At 57.0% G+C, this 18,641-nt stretch overlaps 1 protein-coding gene across 1 annotated transcript; it reads right to left on the bottom strand.

Annotated features, from left to right (window-relative positions):
* Nucleotides 1-11,261: 11,261 nt before the first annotated feature.
* Nucleotides 11,262-17,680, bottom strand: TFEB (transcription factor EB). Its single transcript, XM_079934075.1, has 8 exons — nucleotides 17,465-17,680; nucleotides 17,130-17,384; nucleotides 16,476-16,553; nucleotides 14,828-14,948; nucleotides 14,681-14,737; nucleotides 14,098-14,173; nucleotides 13,340-13,487; nucleotides 11,262-12,343 (listed from the first exon to the last, which is right to left on the bottom strand). Exons 1-8 carry the CDS (start codon nucleotides 17,666-17,668, stop codon nucleotides 11,855-11,857), a joined length of 1,428 nt encoding a protein of 475 aa, XP_079790201.1. The 5' UTR covers nucleotides 17,669-17,680; the 3' UTR covers nucleotides 11,262-11,854.
* Between the last annotated feature and the right edge of the window lie 961 nt (nucleotides 17,681-18,641).

Below are 18,641 nucleotides of genomic sequence, written 5' to 3'. Positions count from 1 at the left end.
TTTCTACTAGTCTTGCTGCTTCCTGCAGAATTTCCCAGATCTCACGATGTGCAGAACTGGGAACATCGGCCTCCAGCGACACAGTTTAACTTCTCTGTAAGCCGGGAGCAGGGCCTCAGAGAGCAGGGACGGGCCGCCTGCGTTCAGAGCCCGGGTCTTTCTAAGTTGTGTGGCATGGGGTGTGTTACCCTCCAGCTCTCTGTGCCTCAGCTTTCTCCTTTCTAAAATGGGGATAATAATAGTACCACCCCCACCCCCAAGGCTTGCTGTGAGGATTAGGTGAGTGAATGCATGAAAAGTGCCCAGAAGAGTGTCTGCCTTGCAAAGCCAGTGCTTTATAAGGGCGGTGGTCACTATTTTCTGTAATGGAGGTTGTTGGTACCTCCAGGAGAGCACCTTGGGATTCCCCCACCCCTCCTTCCTACCTCTCAGATCTTCCTCTCCACTGTCTAGCCTTGGAAGCCACTCCCAATAGCTAGGATGTCACCTCCACTTCCTGAGATTCTGCCCCCAGCTGTGACCCTCTCTATATGCTTCCCCGGGTCCAGGTTATGCTGGCTCCTGAGGGCCCCAAGGTGGCCAAGCCTACTGGCCAATGGGGGCACACAGATGCCCCAGCGCATCCTACCAGAGGTGTGGGCAGGAAAGGGAGCAACATCGCATATAGATCTAGTGACCACACATCTTGCATATCCCAGGACAGGCCTACTTTTTGCCTGTTGCCCTGATGTAATTATTCATAGGGCCTCCTTCCACTTTTAAAGGGCCCAGATTTGGACAATAAATGATATGATCCTGGGACTTCCCTGGTGGCGCAGTGGTTAAGAATCTGCCTGCCAGTGTAGGGGACACGGGTTTGATCCCTGGTCCGGGAAGATCCTACATGCCGCAGAGCAACTAAGCCCTTGTGCCACAACTACTGAGCCCTCGTGCCACAACTACTGAAGCCCACACGCCTAGAGCCCATGCTCTGCAACAAGAGAAGCCACCGCAATGAGAAGCCTGCGCACTGCAACGAACAGTAGTCCCCGCTCGCAGCAACTAGAGAAAGCCCACATGCAGCAGCAAAGACCCAACGTGGCCAAAAAATAATTTTTAAAAAATGATATCCTGAAACGGAGCAGGACCCTATGGTCCTTCCTCCCCTCATGCCCTCCACCTGCCTTTTGTCTGTGGAAAAACTTTAGCCAAAGAATAAGTTTAATCAGAGAAGCGAGCAAATGCAAAAACAAAGGAAAACAGTCCAGCAAGACTAAATAATAATAGTGTAGTCATTATGCAGAGTCAAGGACCTTTAGTTCCTCCTCAAGGGCTGTAGATAATATTCTGAGCCATGCCCTGTGAGCTCTTATGGATACTGGAACCCCCAGCAGGTGGAAGAAGTTAACTACATGATGACCAGACGGTAGCCATGATATAAGCTGCCACAATTCTGAGAACTGGCCTCAAGGAAATGGGAACAAACCAACCCTGGAAATGAAGATTAACTGTACCTAAAACAATCAAGACGATGCTAGTTAGACCACCGCATGACCAACTTCAAGATGACTGTCAGAGCTGACTGTGCGGTTTCGGCATGTAACCCCCTCCCTCAGCCTATAAAAGCTCTTGCCCACTGGTTGTACGGGAGGCGGAGTCGGCCTTTGGACAGGCATCTGCCCTCCCCTCCACCCTGGTTGCCGGCGTCCAAAGTAAAGCAAACTTTCCTTTCCACCAACCTTGCCTCTTTATTGCCTTTGGAGCAACGAGCAGCCGGACCCCACTTTCGGTTACAATCCCACAGTGTACACCCCCCGCCCCCGCCATCGGCCAGGTGCTGTCCACACCAATGGGCCGGAGGCAGTGCTCACCCATCCCAGGGACTCCTCAACCTGAGGGGTAGGGTTGTCGGGACCCCCTCCCCTGACAGAAGAGGCAAAAACAAAAGCGTGAAGATATGGGTGGAGGGCTTCCCCAAATTCCTACCACCAGAAAGGGGAGGAGTTGAGGTGCTAACCCACGACTGGGGGGGCCTCGGAAGCCCACGCCCCTTCTCCTCCCGCCCTGCCACGCTCCCTCTCTGACTTGGCAAGAGGGCACTACGAAAGAAGGGTCATGTGGGATGAGAAGGTCTAGGGGTACATGTGGGGAGAGTGGCTGGCGCACACTGGGATTTATGAAGAGGAGTTAAAGCAACTCGGCGTCTGGAGGAAAGGCTGCTGGGGGCGGGCAGTTCTGGGGGCGACAGGTAACTGAGCGGATTGGGAGCAGGTGAGAGAGAGGAACCTGGGGACAGGGGCTTAGGCCAACTCTCCAAAGAACCACCCGACCAGATGAAGCGTATTCCCTTCCTTGTGTTCCACCACCGGCCTAAGGACTTGAGATACGGGGGTGGGGGGTGGGGGCAAAATGCCTGAACCGAGAGCTTCAGGGAGGATGGGGCACTGATGTGGGCTGGGTATCGGAAAAGGCACCGCAAGTGGGAAGAGCTTGTGCAAAAACTGGAAAATACATCTCTGATCTCTTCGAGGATGACGAGTGCACCAGCTTGGCAGGCCTGGGACGCTTTAATGGACGTGAAGCCAAAGGGGATATTGTGGCCTGTTGGGGAAAGCTCTGGGTGCCCTGGTGAGCATTTATTCCTTATGGAGGAATCCAAGGGAACCAGCCCCTTGGGTGCGGCCATGCTGGCTTCAGGATTGTGGGCAGAGATTTGCTCATGGCCCCTCAACACCTCCTCCCATGCCTTCTTGCCCTCCTGAGTCCTCTTCTGGTCCCTTTCCAGAGGGCCAGGCCCGGTCTCCAGGGCCAGGATGCTCAGGACGACTCACCCCTTCCCTAACTGGTCCTTGGTTGCAGGAGGAAGAGGTGAAGATGCCCCAGCATCTTAGGGAAGTGCCGGCCACCCCACCCCCACCCCCACCAGGTCCCTGGTGTGGCTGCAAGAGACACAGCAGTTAGGGGAGAAACCCCTCCAGATGCTGTTACAGTGTATCAAGGAAAGCCCTCTGGGGGCGTTTTCCCATCTGTTGCTCTATTTCTTTCTTTCTTTCTTTTTTTTTTTTTGCAGTACGAAGGCCTCTCACTGTTGTGGCCTCTCCCGTTGCGGAGCACAGGCTCCGGACGCGCAGGCTCAGCGGCCATGGCTGAAGGGCCCAGCCACTCCGCGGCATGTGGGATCTTCCCAGACCGGGGCACGAACCCGTGTCCCCTGCATCGGCAGGCGGACTCTCAACCACTGCGCCACCAGGGAAGCCCATGTTGCTCTATTTCTGACACATGCTGCTCGCCCACCTGGAATTCCGGGGCCCTCCTCTCCTCTCCTCTCAGCCCTTCCTGTCCTTGGACAAGTTACCTAGTCTCTCTGGGTCTTTTTCTCCTCATCTGTAATGTGGACATGACAGTACCCACCTCCTGTGAGCCACAGAAGATTCAAGGGATTAATTCGTACCAAGTGTTTAGTGCAGGGCCCAACATGCAGCCTTTAGACACATTTCTGCACAGACATGATCCACGTGCAATGACCACAATTAGGTTGCTCAATTAATGGTGGCTACAGTTCTTCTCAAGGCCCAGCCCAAAGCCCTCTTCCTCCAGGAAGCCCTCCCTGACCACCCCAGGTTTAAGTGGGCACTCTGTCTTCTGCTTTCCACTGCCTATCCTTCACTGCTTGTCACATTCTGATGTGCACCCTTTGTTGCCGATACACACCTTGCCCCGACATCTATTGGGAGCTTACCATGTGCCAGGCACAAGTGCTTTACATCTGTTAACTCATTTAATACTCACAACATCCCTATCCCATTTTACAGAGGAGGAAAACAAGACACAGAGAGGTTAAGTAACTTGCTTAAGGTCACACAGCAAGTAAAGTGATGGACCCAGGCCAAGAACCCAGGCAGTCAAACTCCAAAGTCCATGCTTTTACCCTCTACTATAATCAGGTTGATGAACATTTGCCCAGGGCGGGGGGGGGTGGGGGGTGGTAGGATATACACATGACAAGTACCATGGGTTTTGTGGAGTTTCCGTTTTCACTGCTATGCACACTTGGGGCTCTATACCAGGGCTGTGCATGTGTGGTCATTGCACGTGGATCATGTCTGTGCAGAAATGTGTCTAAAGGCTGCATGTTGTATGCACAGAGAGCTTATACACCACACTTTCAGAGTGCGTGCACACCTGTACGATGTCTGTGTGTGCACCCGGTGTGTATTTCTGCACGGGGGCGGGGGGGGGCGGATGTTGTAAGAGGGCACGTCACACGCCTTTGTGTAGCTGTCATTCTTCCTTAGCAATAGTTAACTACTTGGGAGGGAAGTGGACCAGGACTTACTTCCCTTCTTTAGAAGTCGAGATGCCAGAGCCGGGAGCAGCTGCATGACTAGCGCCCTGTGTGCACGTGGAGTATGAACAGCATGTGATCCGAGCACGTACGCACGCGTGTGTAACCGTGTGTGTGCTAAGTACACCCACGCATCTGTGTGTCGACAGTGGCTGGGTGAATGTCCACACAGTACATTGGTAGCCGTATTTGGGTGCACAGAGGTTGTATGTGACCTGGGTGTGATAAATATACGTGCATATGCAGGCGTGCAGGTGTCTGTACTCGGAGAGGTGTATAAGCAGGCACACACGAGAGGAAGCGTGGTGGGTGCCGAGGCTGCAGAGTGAGACAGACCTGACCTCCGCTCCCGCCTCTGCCGCTGTCCAGCTGTGTGATCTTGGACAAGTTGCTTATCTCCCGAAGCTCAGGGTCTGCCTCATAAAGTGGGACTCAACCTCCCCACTCAGGAGAGTTCGGAGGATGAGAGGCAACAGACCTGAAGCACAGTAGACACTGAACATACGTGCGCCATTTAAGGACGTGTTTGTGTGCACACGTACGTGTGTGCCACGAAGGTGTGTACGTGGATCTTTGTGTGTTCCCAGGGTACGGAGTATCGGGGGGTGGGGAGCATAATGGGTGAGCACGGTGTGCTGGGCACACGACGGGTGTGTGCTCAGGCTGCGAGGGGCACAGTGGTGTAATTGCAACGCGTGTGACTGTGTGTGCGCTGTTGCACACAGTGTGTGCATGGGGGGGCGGGCCCCAGGCCCCTGCTTTTGGGAGGGGCTAGAGTTGGGGGGCCTGGCGGGGCGTAGGGGGGTATCTCTGGCTGTCAGGCCCGCGGTGGGTGGGGGCGCCCCCGGCGGCGGTGATGGAGCGCCCCGCTCTCCCGCCAGGGCTGCCAAAATACAGCGAGACAGGGTGTAATTACCGGCACTTACCGCGGCCATTACCCCCCTCGCCGCCGCGCGTGACACACGACCCGTCAGCTCGGCGTTCGCACCATTAAGGGGCCTCATTAGCATCCCGGCTCAGAAGCAAAATTACCCTCACTGCTCATTTCAAGATGTCATCAATTTTAATTTAGGGCCCCAAAGATAGTACAAAGGGAAGCCCTCCCTGCCCGCCGCACACGGAAAGGGAGGAGAGGATGGGGGAGGGGCGGGGGGCAGCCAGGCCAAGGTGCGAGGGGAAGGAGGAGAAGGACAGCGGTGGGGCGGGTAGCAGAGGCCCAGAGGGGAAGGGAGGAAAGCGCTGGTCTCCCCCTGCCCCCAGAGAGGTCCCCAGGCTATGGCCTCCGCTGGCGGCCCCTGGGGAGGAAACCGGAATTGCAGGGACAACCAGGGACAGGGCCCTGACCCACCCGCCCCTCGAGGGCCAACTGAAAGTAAGTCTGGACCACACCTTGACCAAGATGCTGTGCCTGGCATTTCCCTTCAGTTATTCCTTTAATTCCCACAACAACCTTGGGAGGTAGAGATGGCAGTCCCCAGTTACAGAAGGGAAACCGAGGCAGAGAAAGTCTCCCCCACTCCCCTTAACACGGCAAGCCGCGGCACAGCCCACATTTCAACACAGGCCCGTTTAGTTCTGCTGCTCCCTGCCTCCTGGACCCAAAACCTGTGCCTCGTGGAATAGTCTTCTGGTCAGTGTCTGGGCCCCCCAGCTTCATCTGCTGCCAGTCTCCGCAGCCCTCTGGTCCACAGGCAGCCTTCGCACACTGTGCCTGGAATGCCCCCTCCATCTCCTGGCCAGCCTGGTCCCTCATGATTCAGTTTCATACCGCCTCTGCCTTCCTGTAACCCCCTTGCTGAATCATCATGGCTGTTCATGTGCCTGTCTCCTCGCCCCCACCTGCCTGGGGACTGGCTCCTAGAGAGTAGGGACTGTCCCGTATCCACCAGGACATCCCCAGCACCCAGCACAGAGCTGGCTCTAAGGAGTGCTCAAGGTTTGCTGAGGGAATGAATAACCACTATCTCGCAGCCCTCAGGTGGAGGCGGGCTGCTGTCTGGGTGGAAAGGGACCACAGACGTCTCCCCAGCCCACCCTCCATCGCTCAGATGAGCACCTGGGGCTCAAGATGTGGTCGGTGGGCCCTCCAGAAGGGCTATTTCAGTCTGTCCGAGATGGCACAAGAGTGGGCATGCCACAGATGTTTGAGTGATTGAATGACTGAACACATGAATGAATGCACAAGTGGGTGAGAGGCGCGCTCCCCAGGGTGCTTTCAGGGCTCTCCAGTGTCAGAAGTCTTAGCTATTTCCTCTCCAGGCCTCACAGCAACTTGACTTATCCGCACTCCTGGGACATTTTCATTTTACAAGCAGAGCCTGGGCACATGCTATGCCCTTAAAGAGCCTCTTTCTTCTGAAAGGGGAACTACACAGGCCAATGGAGGTTTTCCAGGAGGCAGGGGGAGCCTTCTTATTATTCCAGCCAGCTCCACCACCCCAGTCTGTCTTAACTCATAATGGGGTTCAGGTCAAGGCCCTGAACCCAGTGGGCCTCGGTTTCTCCAAGTGTAAAGGAGGAGGCCATAACCCACACTGCAGCTTCTCAAGCTATGGCGTGTGGCTCAGCGACCAGGCAGCAGGAGGAGGGCCAGGCTGAGGGCAAAGGGCACTGCCAATCACCGCACCTGCCCCGGCCCAAACCGGGTCCCGCCTGCCTCCCCTGCTACCCACAGCCCCTCCAGCTCCCTGGCCACCTCCAGAGGGAGAGGAGGGGGAAGGATCCCCTTCCTGAGCCCTGAGACAGGGTCCTCGCTTGTGGCAGGTACCACTCCCCGGCCTCACAGAAGACAGATCGCTCCCTTAATCACTCTAGAAAAGAACCCCAAGCCGATATAATATTATAATTAATTAATTCACTAAAAAGGTATTAAATTTCTCTCCCCCCTGAATATTATCTGAATTCATTGACCTTTAGAAAAATCACCCTCTAATTGTAACCAGGTCCAAAAGCATTTGCAGCCCGTCCCTTTTACATTAATAATATCTTCCCGGACTCGGCTCTGGCGGCTTAAATATTGTATAAATTTCACTGCCCCCCTCAGAAAAGAGAGAGCAAAGAAAAAAGATGAGGCTGGAGGAGCCCAAGAGGGGGATGGGGCTGGACCCTGGGAGGTGAAGGTCTCAGGAGGTGAGGGACAGGAGGTGAATTGAAGGAGCTCTTTCTAGCTGCTCCAGCTGGCATGCCAGGTGGTGTGGAGGGGCCCGGGCTCTGAGATGGGGAGGGAGGCATGGGTTGGGAGCGGGAGGGAGGCATGGGTTGGGAGCAGGAGGGTTAAACTTAGGGTTCGTTGTTAGGAGGCTATGTGGGGGGTGATATCCATAGTGTATATGAGACGCTCATCCAAGCCAGTATCTCCAAACAGTGAAGAATCTCCGATTTAAAGGAACGATGGGTGAAACACCTACAAACAATAAATGCTCGAGAGGGTGTGGAGAAAAGGGAACCCTCTTGCACTGTTGGTGGGAATGTAAATTGATACAGCCGCTTGAAGAATAGTATGGAGTTTCCTTAAAAAACTAAAAATAAAACTACCATACGAACCAGCAATCCCACTCCTGGGCATATACCCTGAGAAACCATAATTCAAAAAGAGTCATGTACCACAATGTTCATTGCAGCTCTATTTACAATAGCCAGGACATGGACGCAACCCAAGTGTCCATCGACAGATGAATGGATAAAGAAGATGTGGCATATATGTACAATGGAATATTACTCAGCCATAAAAGGAAACGAAATTGAGTTATTCGTAGTGAGGTGGATGGACCTAGAGTCTGTCACACAGAGTGAAGTAAGTCAGAAAGAGAAAGACAAATACCATATGCTAACACATATATATGGAATCTAAAGAAAAAAAAAGGTTATGAAGAACCTAGGGGCAGGACAGGAATAAAGACGCAGATACAGAGAATGGACCTGAGGACACGGGGAAGGGGAAGGGTAAGCTGGGACGAAGTGAGAGAGTGGCATGGACATATATACACTACCAAATGTAAACTAGATAGCTAGTGGGAAGCAGCCACATAGCACAGGGAGATCAGCTCGGTGCTTTGTGACCACCTAGAGGGGTGGGATAGGGAGGGTGGGAGGGAGATGCAAGAGGGAGGAGGTATGGGGATATATGTATATGTATAGCTGATTCACTTTGTTATACAGCAGAAACTAACACACCATTGTAAGGCAATTATACTCCAATAAAGATGTTGGGGGAAAAAAAAAAAAAAGGAACGGTAGGTGATGGAAACTTGAGAAATTCCAGGAAGGACATACTGAGGTCCTGCTTCTCCCCGCTCCATCCCCACCCCAGGCTTCACTTCACTTCTGGCTTCCCAGACAGCCCTGTTCTACAGATGGTGGAGCAGGCCTTGGAGGAGATGCTGTTGGACGTCCAAGACTTCCCCGTGCTGAGGAGGTGGGTATAAGGAGCCGAGAGCCAGCGCCACCCCCGGCCTGTCCTCAGCAGGGCCCGGAGTCCACTCTTGGCCTTCTATCTGAACAAGCAGGGAAACGCTCCACAGACGTCAGGGGTAGAAAGCCACCTTCCTGTGTGTGCACTCCGGTGAGTGTGTCTATTTTCCTTCATGGGCCTCGGATCCCGACTTCCTCCCAGTACAAGAGGTGAGAAGCCAGCAGCTGGTGGGGGAAGGACAGGCAGATACAGGGGGTGGAGCTGGGGATGGCAGGACCCTCACACCCAGTATACCTGCTTGGCTTTGGGGCTCCACAGGGGACCCAAAGGAGCTGCAGCTGCTTGTCCTCCCCCCAACCTGGCTTGGACCCCTTCCCAGACCCCATGACCTTTTCACACTTTGGCTTGTTCTCAAGGCCGTGGGGTTTTCCTCAGTGAAACGAGGGGGTTTCACAGGTGCGTCTCTGCCTTCACACCAATCCCTCACCCACTCCACCTTTTTACAAACAGTTTCCCCGTCGTGGACCCGACGTCTGGAAAGGTGTTGTCTACCAAGTAAAGGGTGTGGATGAAGACTGCATCCTCTTCTTACTTAATCAGAGATGTTCATAACCACCGGTTAGAAGCTGGTGGCCGACGCCATTCCAGCCACAGGCTAAGGGTCATGCAGACCAGTCTCAGATGCACGAACACTTTCTGGTGGCTGGCTGAAATTCTGGAGGTAGCCTCTGGGCCTGCTTGAACCAAACCTGCAGGGCCCGCAGGCACACAGCTTGAAAAGCACAATTAAGCTGAGACATCGGCCCCACCCACCCCTGCCAGGGGAGACGGCAGCTGCCCGCTCCTGGCTCTGTGGCACCCTCCTGTGGGCAGAACCGCCCCCCCCCCACTTACTCCCCAGTGCTGCCCCATGGGCTGGCTATCCAGACCCTTCTTCCCAAGCTGCAGGTGGTGGCCAGGCTGAAGGAACCTCGGGGCAGCAAGCCTGCAGGCAGGTGGAGGGGGGATACCATGGTCTTGAGGGGCTGCTTGAGGAAGCAGGAGGGCAGCTCTCTCCACTCCACTGAGTCAGTCCCCAGGGTGAAGGGGGAGAACAGATGGGGGTAGGAGAGAGCCCTCAATGGCCTGAAGGATGGCCTTGAGATTTCCACACCCCCATGCCTCCCCCATCAGGTATCTCCCAGCCAGAGTCCAGGACCTGCCCCAGGAGGGGCTGAAAGGGAGGTTCCCAGGCTGTGGGCAGGTCCGGGCAGTAGGGTGGCGCCTGGAACTGGAAGGAGGTACCAGCACCTGGGCTGGCTCCAACTCACAAGGTCATCCACGGCTCCATCTGACCTTGAGATTAATCCCCAGCCCAGCCGCCATCAGCACCCACACACCCGGCCCCCTTTCCTTCTCTCCCGCACACATTAATTGTTCCATCGTTGATTCAATCTCCCATTCTGCAAGGAGGAAATTGCCCACTTAGCCATTTTCATCCTGGGATTTTTCTTTTTCTTTTTTTTAAATTAGGCCCCTTTGGCCTCATAGGGCCCCATGAGGGGGAAGCCACTTTGGCCTTTGCCTGAAGAGACTGTGGGAAGTCGAGGGAGAACCAGGGAAAGCCCCCAGAGACCCTGTCCTCCCTCCCTCCCAGGAACCCAGGGCTCAAAAAGCTCCCCCTTCACCCCTCTCTGCCCCAAGCCCGTTTCCGCTTCCTGGGTGAGGTCATGAAGTCCCAGGATCCCCTTCCTGGGTGAGGTCATGAAGTCCCAGGACCTTGGCGCAGAGGCCCCAGGAACTACTGAGCAGTGAGGGAGCGTTAGCCCAGAGAGAGAAAAGGGTTAGTGGGGGCCTGGCTGCCTGATGGTTCCAGAGCAGAACCCACGCCCTGGGCACCACCCAGCATCCTGGGCTCCCACCTCCTCCCAAACTGGTTTACATGGTCCCTCTTTCCTCAAACCCATAGAAGGATGTAGCCCCTCACTTCCTAGGGAGCCTGTCCTGCTAGAGACACTAAGGCAGAGGGCAGAGGGCCTTGTCCGCACAGATCAGGCAGCCCACCTATGGAGGGGAAGGAACTGGGGGTGGGAACAGGAGAAACAGGAGAAACATGCCCCCCGTCCCCGGCCAGGAGTAGCCTGGACCCACAGCGCCCAAGAGCAGCAGTGAGGAGCAGCAGACTTGGTTTACAAGCAACGGGGTCTCCCACATCACCCGGGTCAGCGGTCTCAGGCCACAGCTGGAGGTGTGAGACCAGCAGGGCTGTGGCGCCACCTTGTGGCCGCGAGGAGGGACAAGGCCCCCCGGCAGCTCCCGAGCCACCTAAGTAAGGCTAGATCTCCAGCTTCCCATGGGGCAGGGCTGGGGAGTTGGGGGAAACTAGGTGATGGACTCAGTCCCTCCTGCCTGTATCCCCCTTCCCTGATCCCCATGGGGGCGTCTGAACTCTGAATCCAGAAAGGAGCCCACTGGGTTGAATCCTCCCATCTCTGTTGTCCCCAGACCCCCCTCCAAAGAGACAGGACAAACAGGTACAAAGCACAGTGTTTACTAAAGGCGCAAAGTGGGGAGACTGGAGGGGAGCTGCTCTTCCAGCAGTGACCCCACTCTAACTTGAACCCAGCGCCTCCTCTTCTGGCCACCCCCGCCCTCACACCACTTGGTGGAGAGCTGTTAGCACCAAAGGGGGGTGCGGGGAGTGCCAGGCTGGAGGACGGGCTTGTTGCCATCAGAGTCCAGAAAGGCAGGCCTGGGCACCCCCTGGACCAGTCACTGCCTCCAAGAAGGAACGTCTGGACCCCTGGTTCCAACGAGTCCTCCTTCATCGGTGGGGGGACCAGGCTCAGAAGGTAAGACCTCGTCTTACCTCCAGCACACCCTGTATCCTCCCTCACCCTCATGATGTCACCTCCGGGAGCCGGGCTGAAGGCCTATCTCTGCCCAGCCCCATCAAGAGGGCTGCCCCTGGGTGGGGGGCTTCCGACCCCACGGACTGCCAAGGGCACTAAGCCCAAACAGGGGGCCGACAGGGCGGAGTGAGGCAGGGCAGGGGCTACTTCACACACAAGTACAGGCTGGAGGGTGGGAGGGAGGTGGCCCTGGCTCTCCCCCCCCCAGGCCCACCCCCGTGGCCCCGGTCACAGCACGTCGCCCTCCTCCATGCTGAAGCTGCTCCTGCGGCTGCTGGCTTTGGAGGCCGCGGGGGACATGGTGGAGAAGAGGGGGTCGGAGGCCAGCGGCAGCAGTGAGTCGTCCAGGAGCATGAGGTCCAGATCCTTCTTGGACAGGTTGGGGAACGGGGAGCCATGCTCTGGCCCCAGAGGTTCGGGGTAGCCCGGGGGCCCTTCGTTGCCCCCGCCCCCAAAGCTCAGGCTGTGGCTGAAGTCCAGGTGGTGGAATGGGGACGGTGGCTGGGCTGGCTGGGCTGGCGGGGGCAGCTGGGCCTGGGGGGGCAGAGCCGGCAGTGGCTCAGGGTCGGGGACCTCGGCCCCCAGCAGCAGGGCCTCCCCCGGACCCTCCTCGCTGGGTAGCTCCTGCTTCACCACCTGCTGGGCCAGCTCAGCCATGTTCATGCCCGAGGGTGAGGTGGTGGGGAGGCCGTGCACTCGAGCCTGCATCTCCAGCTCCTGCAGGTGCGGCAGACAGAGGCTGGAGGCGCACACCCGTGGGCACCCGTTGCCCGCCCCCCACCTCCACTGCAGCCCTTGCCCCTCCCTTTGTGGCACCCAAGACCACAAAATGTCTCAGCTGGGAGGAAGCACAGGGTAGCTCTAGAGTCTAGACCAGCGTTTTTTCAAACTACAAGTCGCAACTCATGAGTGGGTTGGGAAACCACTACAGTGAGCCTTAGACCAGCTTTCTATTTTTTTAATTGAAACAGACTTGCCTAGATTAGACTAGACGAGAAACTATCAGAATGCACTTCATCTATTAAGGATGAGGGTTCTTTCATGAAACTTTGGTTTTTCACTTTGAGTATGGCCATGTGTGCTGGACTGTAATGTGAATTGTATTATCTACCATAAGAAATAGAAGAATTTTAAGCTGTAGTCCAGCTGCCCTTTGTATAGGTGACCAGCCTCAGGTCCAAAGAGAACAGAGGCCTTCAACACAGAGCCAGGATTGGCAGCTCTAGGTGGTAGGATGGACTCTCCCAAGCCTTTGTTCTTTCTCTTGTCCCCTGTGGTGATTCTTAGCATTACCCACCATAAAGTCCCAGCTCTCTGCCTCCCACAGGGGTAGGTTTGCCCTTTCCTGCCCCCTTGACGTTAGGTATAGGCATGTGCTTGCACTGATGGAGGAAATGTGAGCAGAAGGGACAAGTGTCACCCTAAGGGCGACACATGGCTTTAAGAGCCAGCTCTAGATGTGCCTGTCCGTCAGCTTGGGTCCCAGAATGAGGGTCTCACGGAACAGGCCCTCCAACTGACATCTGTTGCTTAAAGCTGCTGGGGATTGTTTGTTACCAAGCTATAACATCCTGACTGATACGTCCTCCCTCCTCATGGGCATCATCCCCATGTCTCCAACTTCAGAAGTATAAGCACTGCCCCTGGGGTCAGGACTCAGGCCAGGGGTCAGGAGTCAGAGCTACCCAAGAAGTCCAAGTTCAGGGGCCAGACCTGGATGCGGAGCCAGAGCTGCTTGTTGGTCATCTCCAGGCGCCGAGAGTGGTTCTCCAGCTCCCGGGACTTCTGCAGGTCCTTCTGCATCCTCCGGATGTAATCAACAGAGGCCTTGAGGATGGTGCCCTTGTTCCAGCGCACATCCCTGTAGGCCAGGTAGAATCAGAGGTGCATGCTCAGGGGAGGGGGCAAGTATTTGCCAGGAGTTTAGTGGGTGGAAGTAAAACCCTGTTCGGAGCTCATGTCGCCTCTCCCAACTTTGCCCCAAATCCCAGATCCAGCCAACCCCTACTTATGAAGGAGGCTGATCTCCATCTGCACAGAACGGCCTTCCCAGGTAACTGTGGTGCTACCACCCACGTCACTAATCCCAGGAACCAAGCAATTTGGAGCAGCCTCCTTCCCCAGGCCTCCCATTCCTGCCACCAAAACCCACACCCACAGTCACCCTTGACTCTCACTACTCCTGTCCCTGGACCACCTCTGCACCAGTCCTGTGGCCTTGCCAAACTTTCCCAGCATGACTCCTCCTTCAGGAAGTACCCCTGACCCCACCCTCACTTCTGGGACATCTGCTCCTCTAGTCTTGAGCCTTCCTTATTTGGGGGAGGGAGGAATCTTCTTTCCCAAATAGATGATAAGCTCTTTGAGGCAGCAACCAAGGGATTCTCTTCCCATCCCTTCCCCCTGGCGACCAGCAGGTAATACCTGTGAGCTGCTGCCCTCCCTTCCCTTCCTCCAGGAAAGCCACTCACAAGTCGTTGGCCTTGGGGATCAGCATTCCCAGCTCCTTGATGCGGTCATTGATGTTGAACCTCCGTCTCCTTTCAACTAAAAGTAACAAATTCCAGGAGGGGCCATTAGGGGGGTGAGGACCCCACCTGGGACGAAGGGTCCAGCCCAAGCAGGGATGCCTTAGTCCTTCTGGGAAGGAATGGGTGACCAACCAAATGGGATTTCTACGGGGGTGAGGGGGTCAGGGGCAGGTCGGACACAGCTAAGGGGGTCAGGCTGTAGCGGGCGAAGCTGCCTGGGGAAGACTCTCTCTCTCTCCACTGCCCAGAACTCCTTCCCAGACTCCACGTCCTAAAGAAAACAATCTGATAAACTCATTCCCTCTGAAGTGCTGGGAATTTCATGAATATCCCCTCCCTGGAGTGCCTCTCCCACCCCTTCCTAGAAAGGGCTAACGGGAAGAGGGCTGTGCTGAACCCAGTCGCACCAAAGCCAGGATTTTAAAGCCTTGGGTAGGGAATCCTTCCTAGAAGCTGTGCAGGTCAGAGAGTGGCTTTTGAGCCAGCCCAGGTGAGGGGAGGAAGAGGGGCTGGGGAAACTCACTGAGGTTGTGATTGTCTTTCTTCTGTCGCTCCTTGGCCAGGGCCCGGCTCTCAGCATCTGGAGAACAGGAGAGGAGAGAGGAGCTGGGAGGGGAAGGGCAGCGGCAGGACTCGGGAGCTGGGGCGCAGGGAAGCAGCGGGCTGGTACCTGTAAGCTCTCGCTTCTGGGTCAGGTCGGCTGGGCAGGAGCTGCTGGTGACGCCCACCAGGGAGGTGGTGACCTGGGGGTCTCCACTGTACACATTTAGGTGACTGCTGGACAGGGGCAGCTGCAGGGTGAGGTGGGGAAGGGTACCCGATGAGCAGCCCCCTGTCTTCGGGGGGCTCTCCCCAGGGCCCATCGTCCCAGGATTCCCTGGGACACTGGGGGAGGCTGTGCTGGGGTCACCCAGGGCAGAGTCCAGAGCTGAATAAGAGGCAGCCCCTGCCCTCAAGGAGCAACCAGCCAGCGCTGGGAAGCAGCTGGAGAGAGAGGAGATAGTGGGTGAGAGGATTTCCCCCAGGGCCTTTGGAAGTCAAGGGGAGGGGCACCTAATCTATTCTGGAGTATCTGGAAGGTTTCCAGAGGGCGTGGTGAGGAAGGGCACTATGGGCTGGGGGATGGCTGAGCAGGGAAGCAGCCTGGACACAGCATGAGGTCACAAGCACCTCATGCCAAAGGAGCGCAGTGGTGGTAGGGGAGTGGGGGGAGATCCTGCCGGACTCCGGAGGGCAGGTTCCACCTGCAGAGACCCCGGGACTTGGTGATGAGCAGCCATTGGGGGTTTAAACGGGCCCCACAGGGACAGGTTTGAGCTCTGGAAAGATCTTCCCAGTTCCTGCCACACATTCACGCAGAGCAAATCACAGGCCCAGAACCCTGCAGGGTACCCTGGCCCCCACTAAAGGGGCCAGACGCTGTGCCCTCCTCCCTGGCCTCCCAGCCCCCGATGCCCCTGCTGGCAGCAGGCTTCCGACCCACTGGCCCCTGCCAACTCCTGATGAGCCCCTGGGCACTGTCACCAGGCAGCGGGGATTGAGGACTGACTCCTTGACTTCCCTCAGCAGCATGGGCTGGGGCCCAAGGGGCAGGAGTGAGCAGCTAAGGTTCAGGGATCTCCAAAAAAAAGGGAAGGGGACGCCTGCAATTCCACCTGCTCAGTGTAAGTACCTGTCCCCCTTGTGCAGAGCTAGCCCCCAATTTCTTGCCTTATCTAATTTTCCCACCAGCCCGTGGGTAGAAGGCATCATCCCCAGGGGCTCAGAACACTTAAGGGACTTCCCAGAGTCACAGCCAAAGCCAGAATCGAGGCCTCTTGATTCCAAGCCTGACCCCTTCCCACCTGCCCTGTCACCTCTGCCCAGGAAGCCCAGAGAGCATCAACGCTGCCAGGAGGCTGCCAGAGGGAGGGAACCGAACCAGCCTGAAACCACTTGCCCCTCGGAGTGAGGGACACAGGCCTGTGCTTTCTGGGTCCTGGGCTTGGTAGAAGAGGGTGCCCCATATCTCAGAGAAACTCATCAGCTCCAGGCCTTCCTGGGGCCACACTGCTCCCCTCAGTACCAGTGCCTCCTGCCCCAGCTCCGACCCAGGAAGCCCTCCCCAGCCACCTCTCCCCCCAAGCCCCACCACGCACGCAGGCTACGGTGCACTCTCTGGATTCACAGCTCTGCGGGACCCTGGGCCCTCGTCACATGATTTGATGGAGGTGACTCTCATCTCTGTAGGAGATATTCTAGTTCTCTCCAGGCTCACAGCCGCTGCAGGGCCACTGCCCCTCCCTCTGACACACCCACCCCGCCCTGGCCAGCAATACCGTATTGGGAATCTGAGTTTCGGGATTGATGAAGCCCAGGACATCGTCCAGACACATAATGTTGTCGATGACATCAAACTGAAAGGGAAAAAATAGTCCATATTGTGGGGTGCCTACTCGGAGAAAGGCAGGGGAAAGGGGGCACTGGGACAGCCACTGACCTGAAGGGACCTTGGTGCCCACCTCACCCCATCTGCTCACCTGGGGGGAAGGAAACAGACCCAGAGAGAGGATGAGCTATCCAGGTCCCCCAGGCCCCAAGGCCTAGGCCAGGGCTCTTCCCAAGGAGCCAAGCTGGCCAGGCAGACGGCTTTATATACCTGCTGTCAGGACATGGCTTTGCAAGTGTGCTGGGCATTCCTGCATGAGTCTCCTGTTTCTCCCCAGCAGAGGTTTCCAAAGTAGGGGTGTTTCTCCTGGGAGACTGGGGCTCCCTGAGGGCGGGGCCGCGTCTCCCCTCAGACGGGGGCTCCCTGAGGGCGGGGCCGTGTCTCCCCTCAGACCTGGGCTCCTCGAGGGCGGGGCCGCGTCTCCCCTCAGACCTGGGCTCCCTGAGGGCAGTATCTTGCCTCTGCCATTAGACTAGGAGTCCCAGGAGCACAGCACGTGGCCCCAGCTCTGCTGGTGGCAGGCACCGGCCAGCTCCTCACTCACCTCCCGCTCAGGGTTGGAGCCGATGTGCAGCATGGCCATGGGGCTGTTGGGAGCACTGTTGCCGGCTGAGGACGACAGCACGTGTCCGGCCCGCACGCCCGGGGAGGCGGCTGGCAGGGGCTTTGGGGAGCCCTGAGCAGGGCTGATGTGGGCAGCAAACTTGTTCCCGTAGGTCTCAGACAGGTACTCCCGCACCTTCTGGTCCCGGGACTGCTGCAGGTGGTAGGAGGTGGGGTTCTCCAGGTAGGACTGCACCTGGAGCGGGGAGGAGGTAAAGGGCTCAGGGCGGGGGCTCCAAGGACCGGGGCGAAGGGACAGGGTGGAGCAGGCCTTACCTTCAGCACCTCCCCGGGCACGGGTGGCGGAGACTGGAAGTGGACGGGGGTGTTGATGGCGGGGGTGGGCGGCGCCCCCAGCTGCTGCTGCTGCTGCTGCTGCATGTAATGCACGACGGCCTGCTGCTGCATGCGCTCCCGCTGCTCCTCCTGCTGCGCCTGCTCCCGCATGAGCTGCATGCGGAGGCCGATGCGTGACGCCATGGTGGCCGCTGGCTCCCTGCGGACGGGAGGGGGCAGTGCTGTGAGGCACGGTCCCCTTCAACGCGCATGGGGTCTTGGGACTTCCCTGGTGGTCCGGTGGCTAGGATTCTGTGCTTCCACTGCAGGGGGCCCGGGTTCCATCCCTGGTCAGGGAATTAAGATCCCCCAAGCCACGCCGTGCAGCCCAAAACAAACAAACAAAAAACATAACCAAGTGCACGGGGTCTCGGGGAAGGGGCCAGGACAAGGGCAACCACATTTTACAGGAGAGGGGGAGGGATGTGCCCAAGGTCACCAAGCAAGTGGGTGACAGAGACTTAAACCCAAGTCTGCTGGTTCTTGGGCCAGAGGAGACTCCCTCCAGGTCAGCCTCCCAGACTTGAAGTCAACCTTGACTCCTTTCTCTCTCTCACGCCACCTGGTGAGCCTCCAGAGCTGACCTCAGATACATCCTCCTCTGCCACTGCCTCGCTGCCACCAGCGTGAGCCCAGCCTCTGCTCTGCCTTACCTGGCTTCCTGAAGGCGCCGCCTAACGTCACACTCCCTCCTGCTCCCTCCTGCCCCGTGACATTCTACTTGCAACTCAGTAATCAGAGGGGTGCTGTTAAAACCCAAGTTGGATCCTCTCCCTCCTTCGGCTCAGAACTCTCCATGGCTCCTGCTTCACTCAGTGTAAAAACCAAAGTCCTCACCATAAAAAGCCCTCTATGATCTGTCCCCACCTCATGATCCCTGTGACCCCATTATCTCTTACTCTCCTCCGTGTTCCATCTGCTCCAGCCACACCCAATCCCTCAGACATACCAGGCATGTTTCCTACCTCAGGGCCTTTGCACCTGCGCTTCCCTCCGCCTGAGGTGCCCATCCCCCAGACACCACCATGGCTCATTCCTTCACCTCCACCACTCAAGTGGGTCACCTCCTTACAGAGACCTTCCATGACTACCCTATTTAAAACTGCAAACCCCCCAC

Source organism: Stenella coeruleoalba (genome assembly GCF_951394435.1).
Source record: "Stenella coeruleoalba genome assembly, chromosome: 10".
In the NCBI taxonomy this organism is placed as follows: domain Eukaryota; kingdom Metazoa; phylum Chordata; class Mammalia; order Artiodactyla; family Delphinidae; genus Stenella; species Stenella coeruleoalba.
This window is presented reverse-complemented; position numbering and strand designations above follow the sequence as displayed.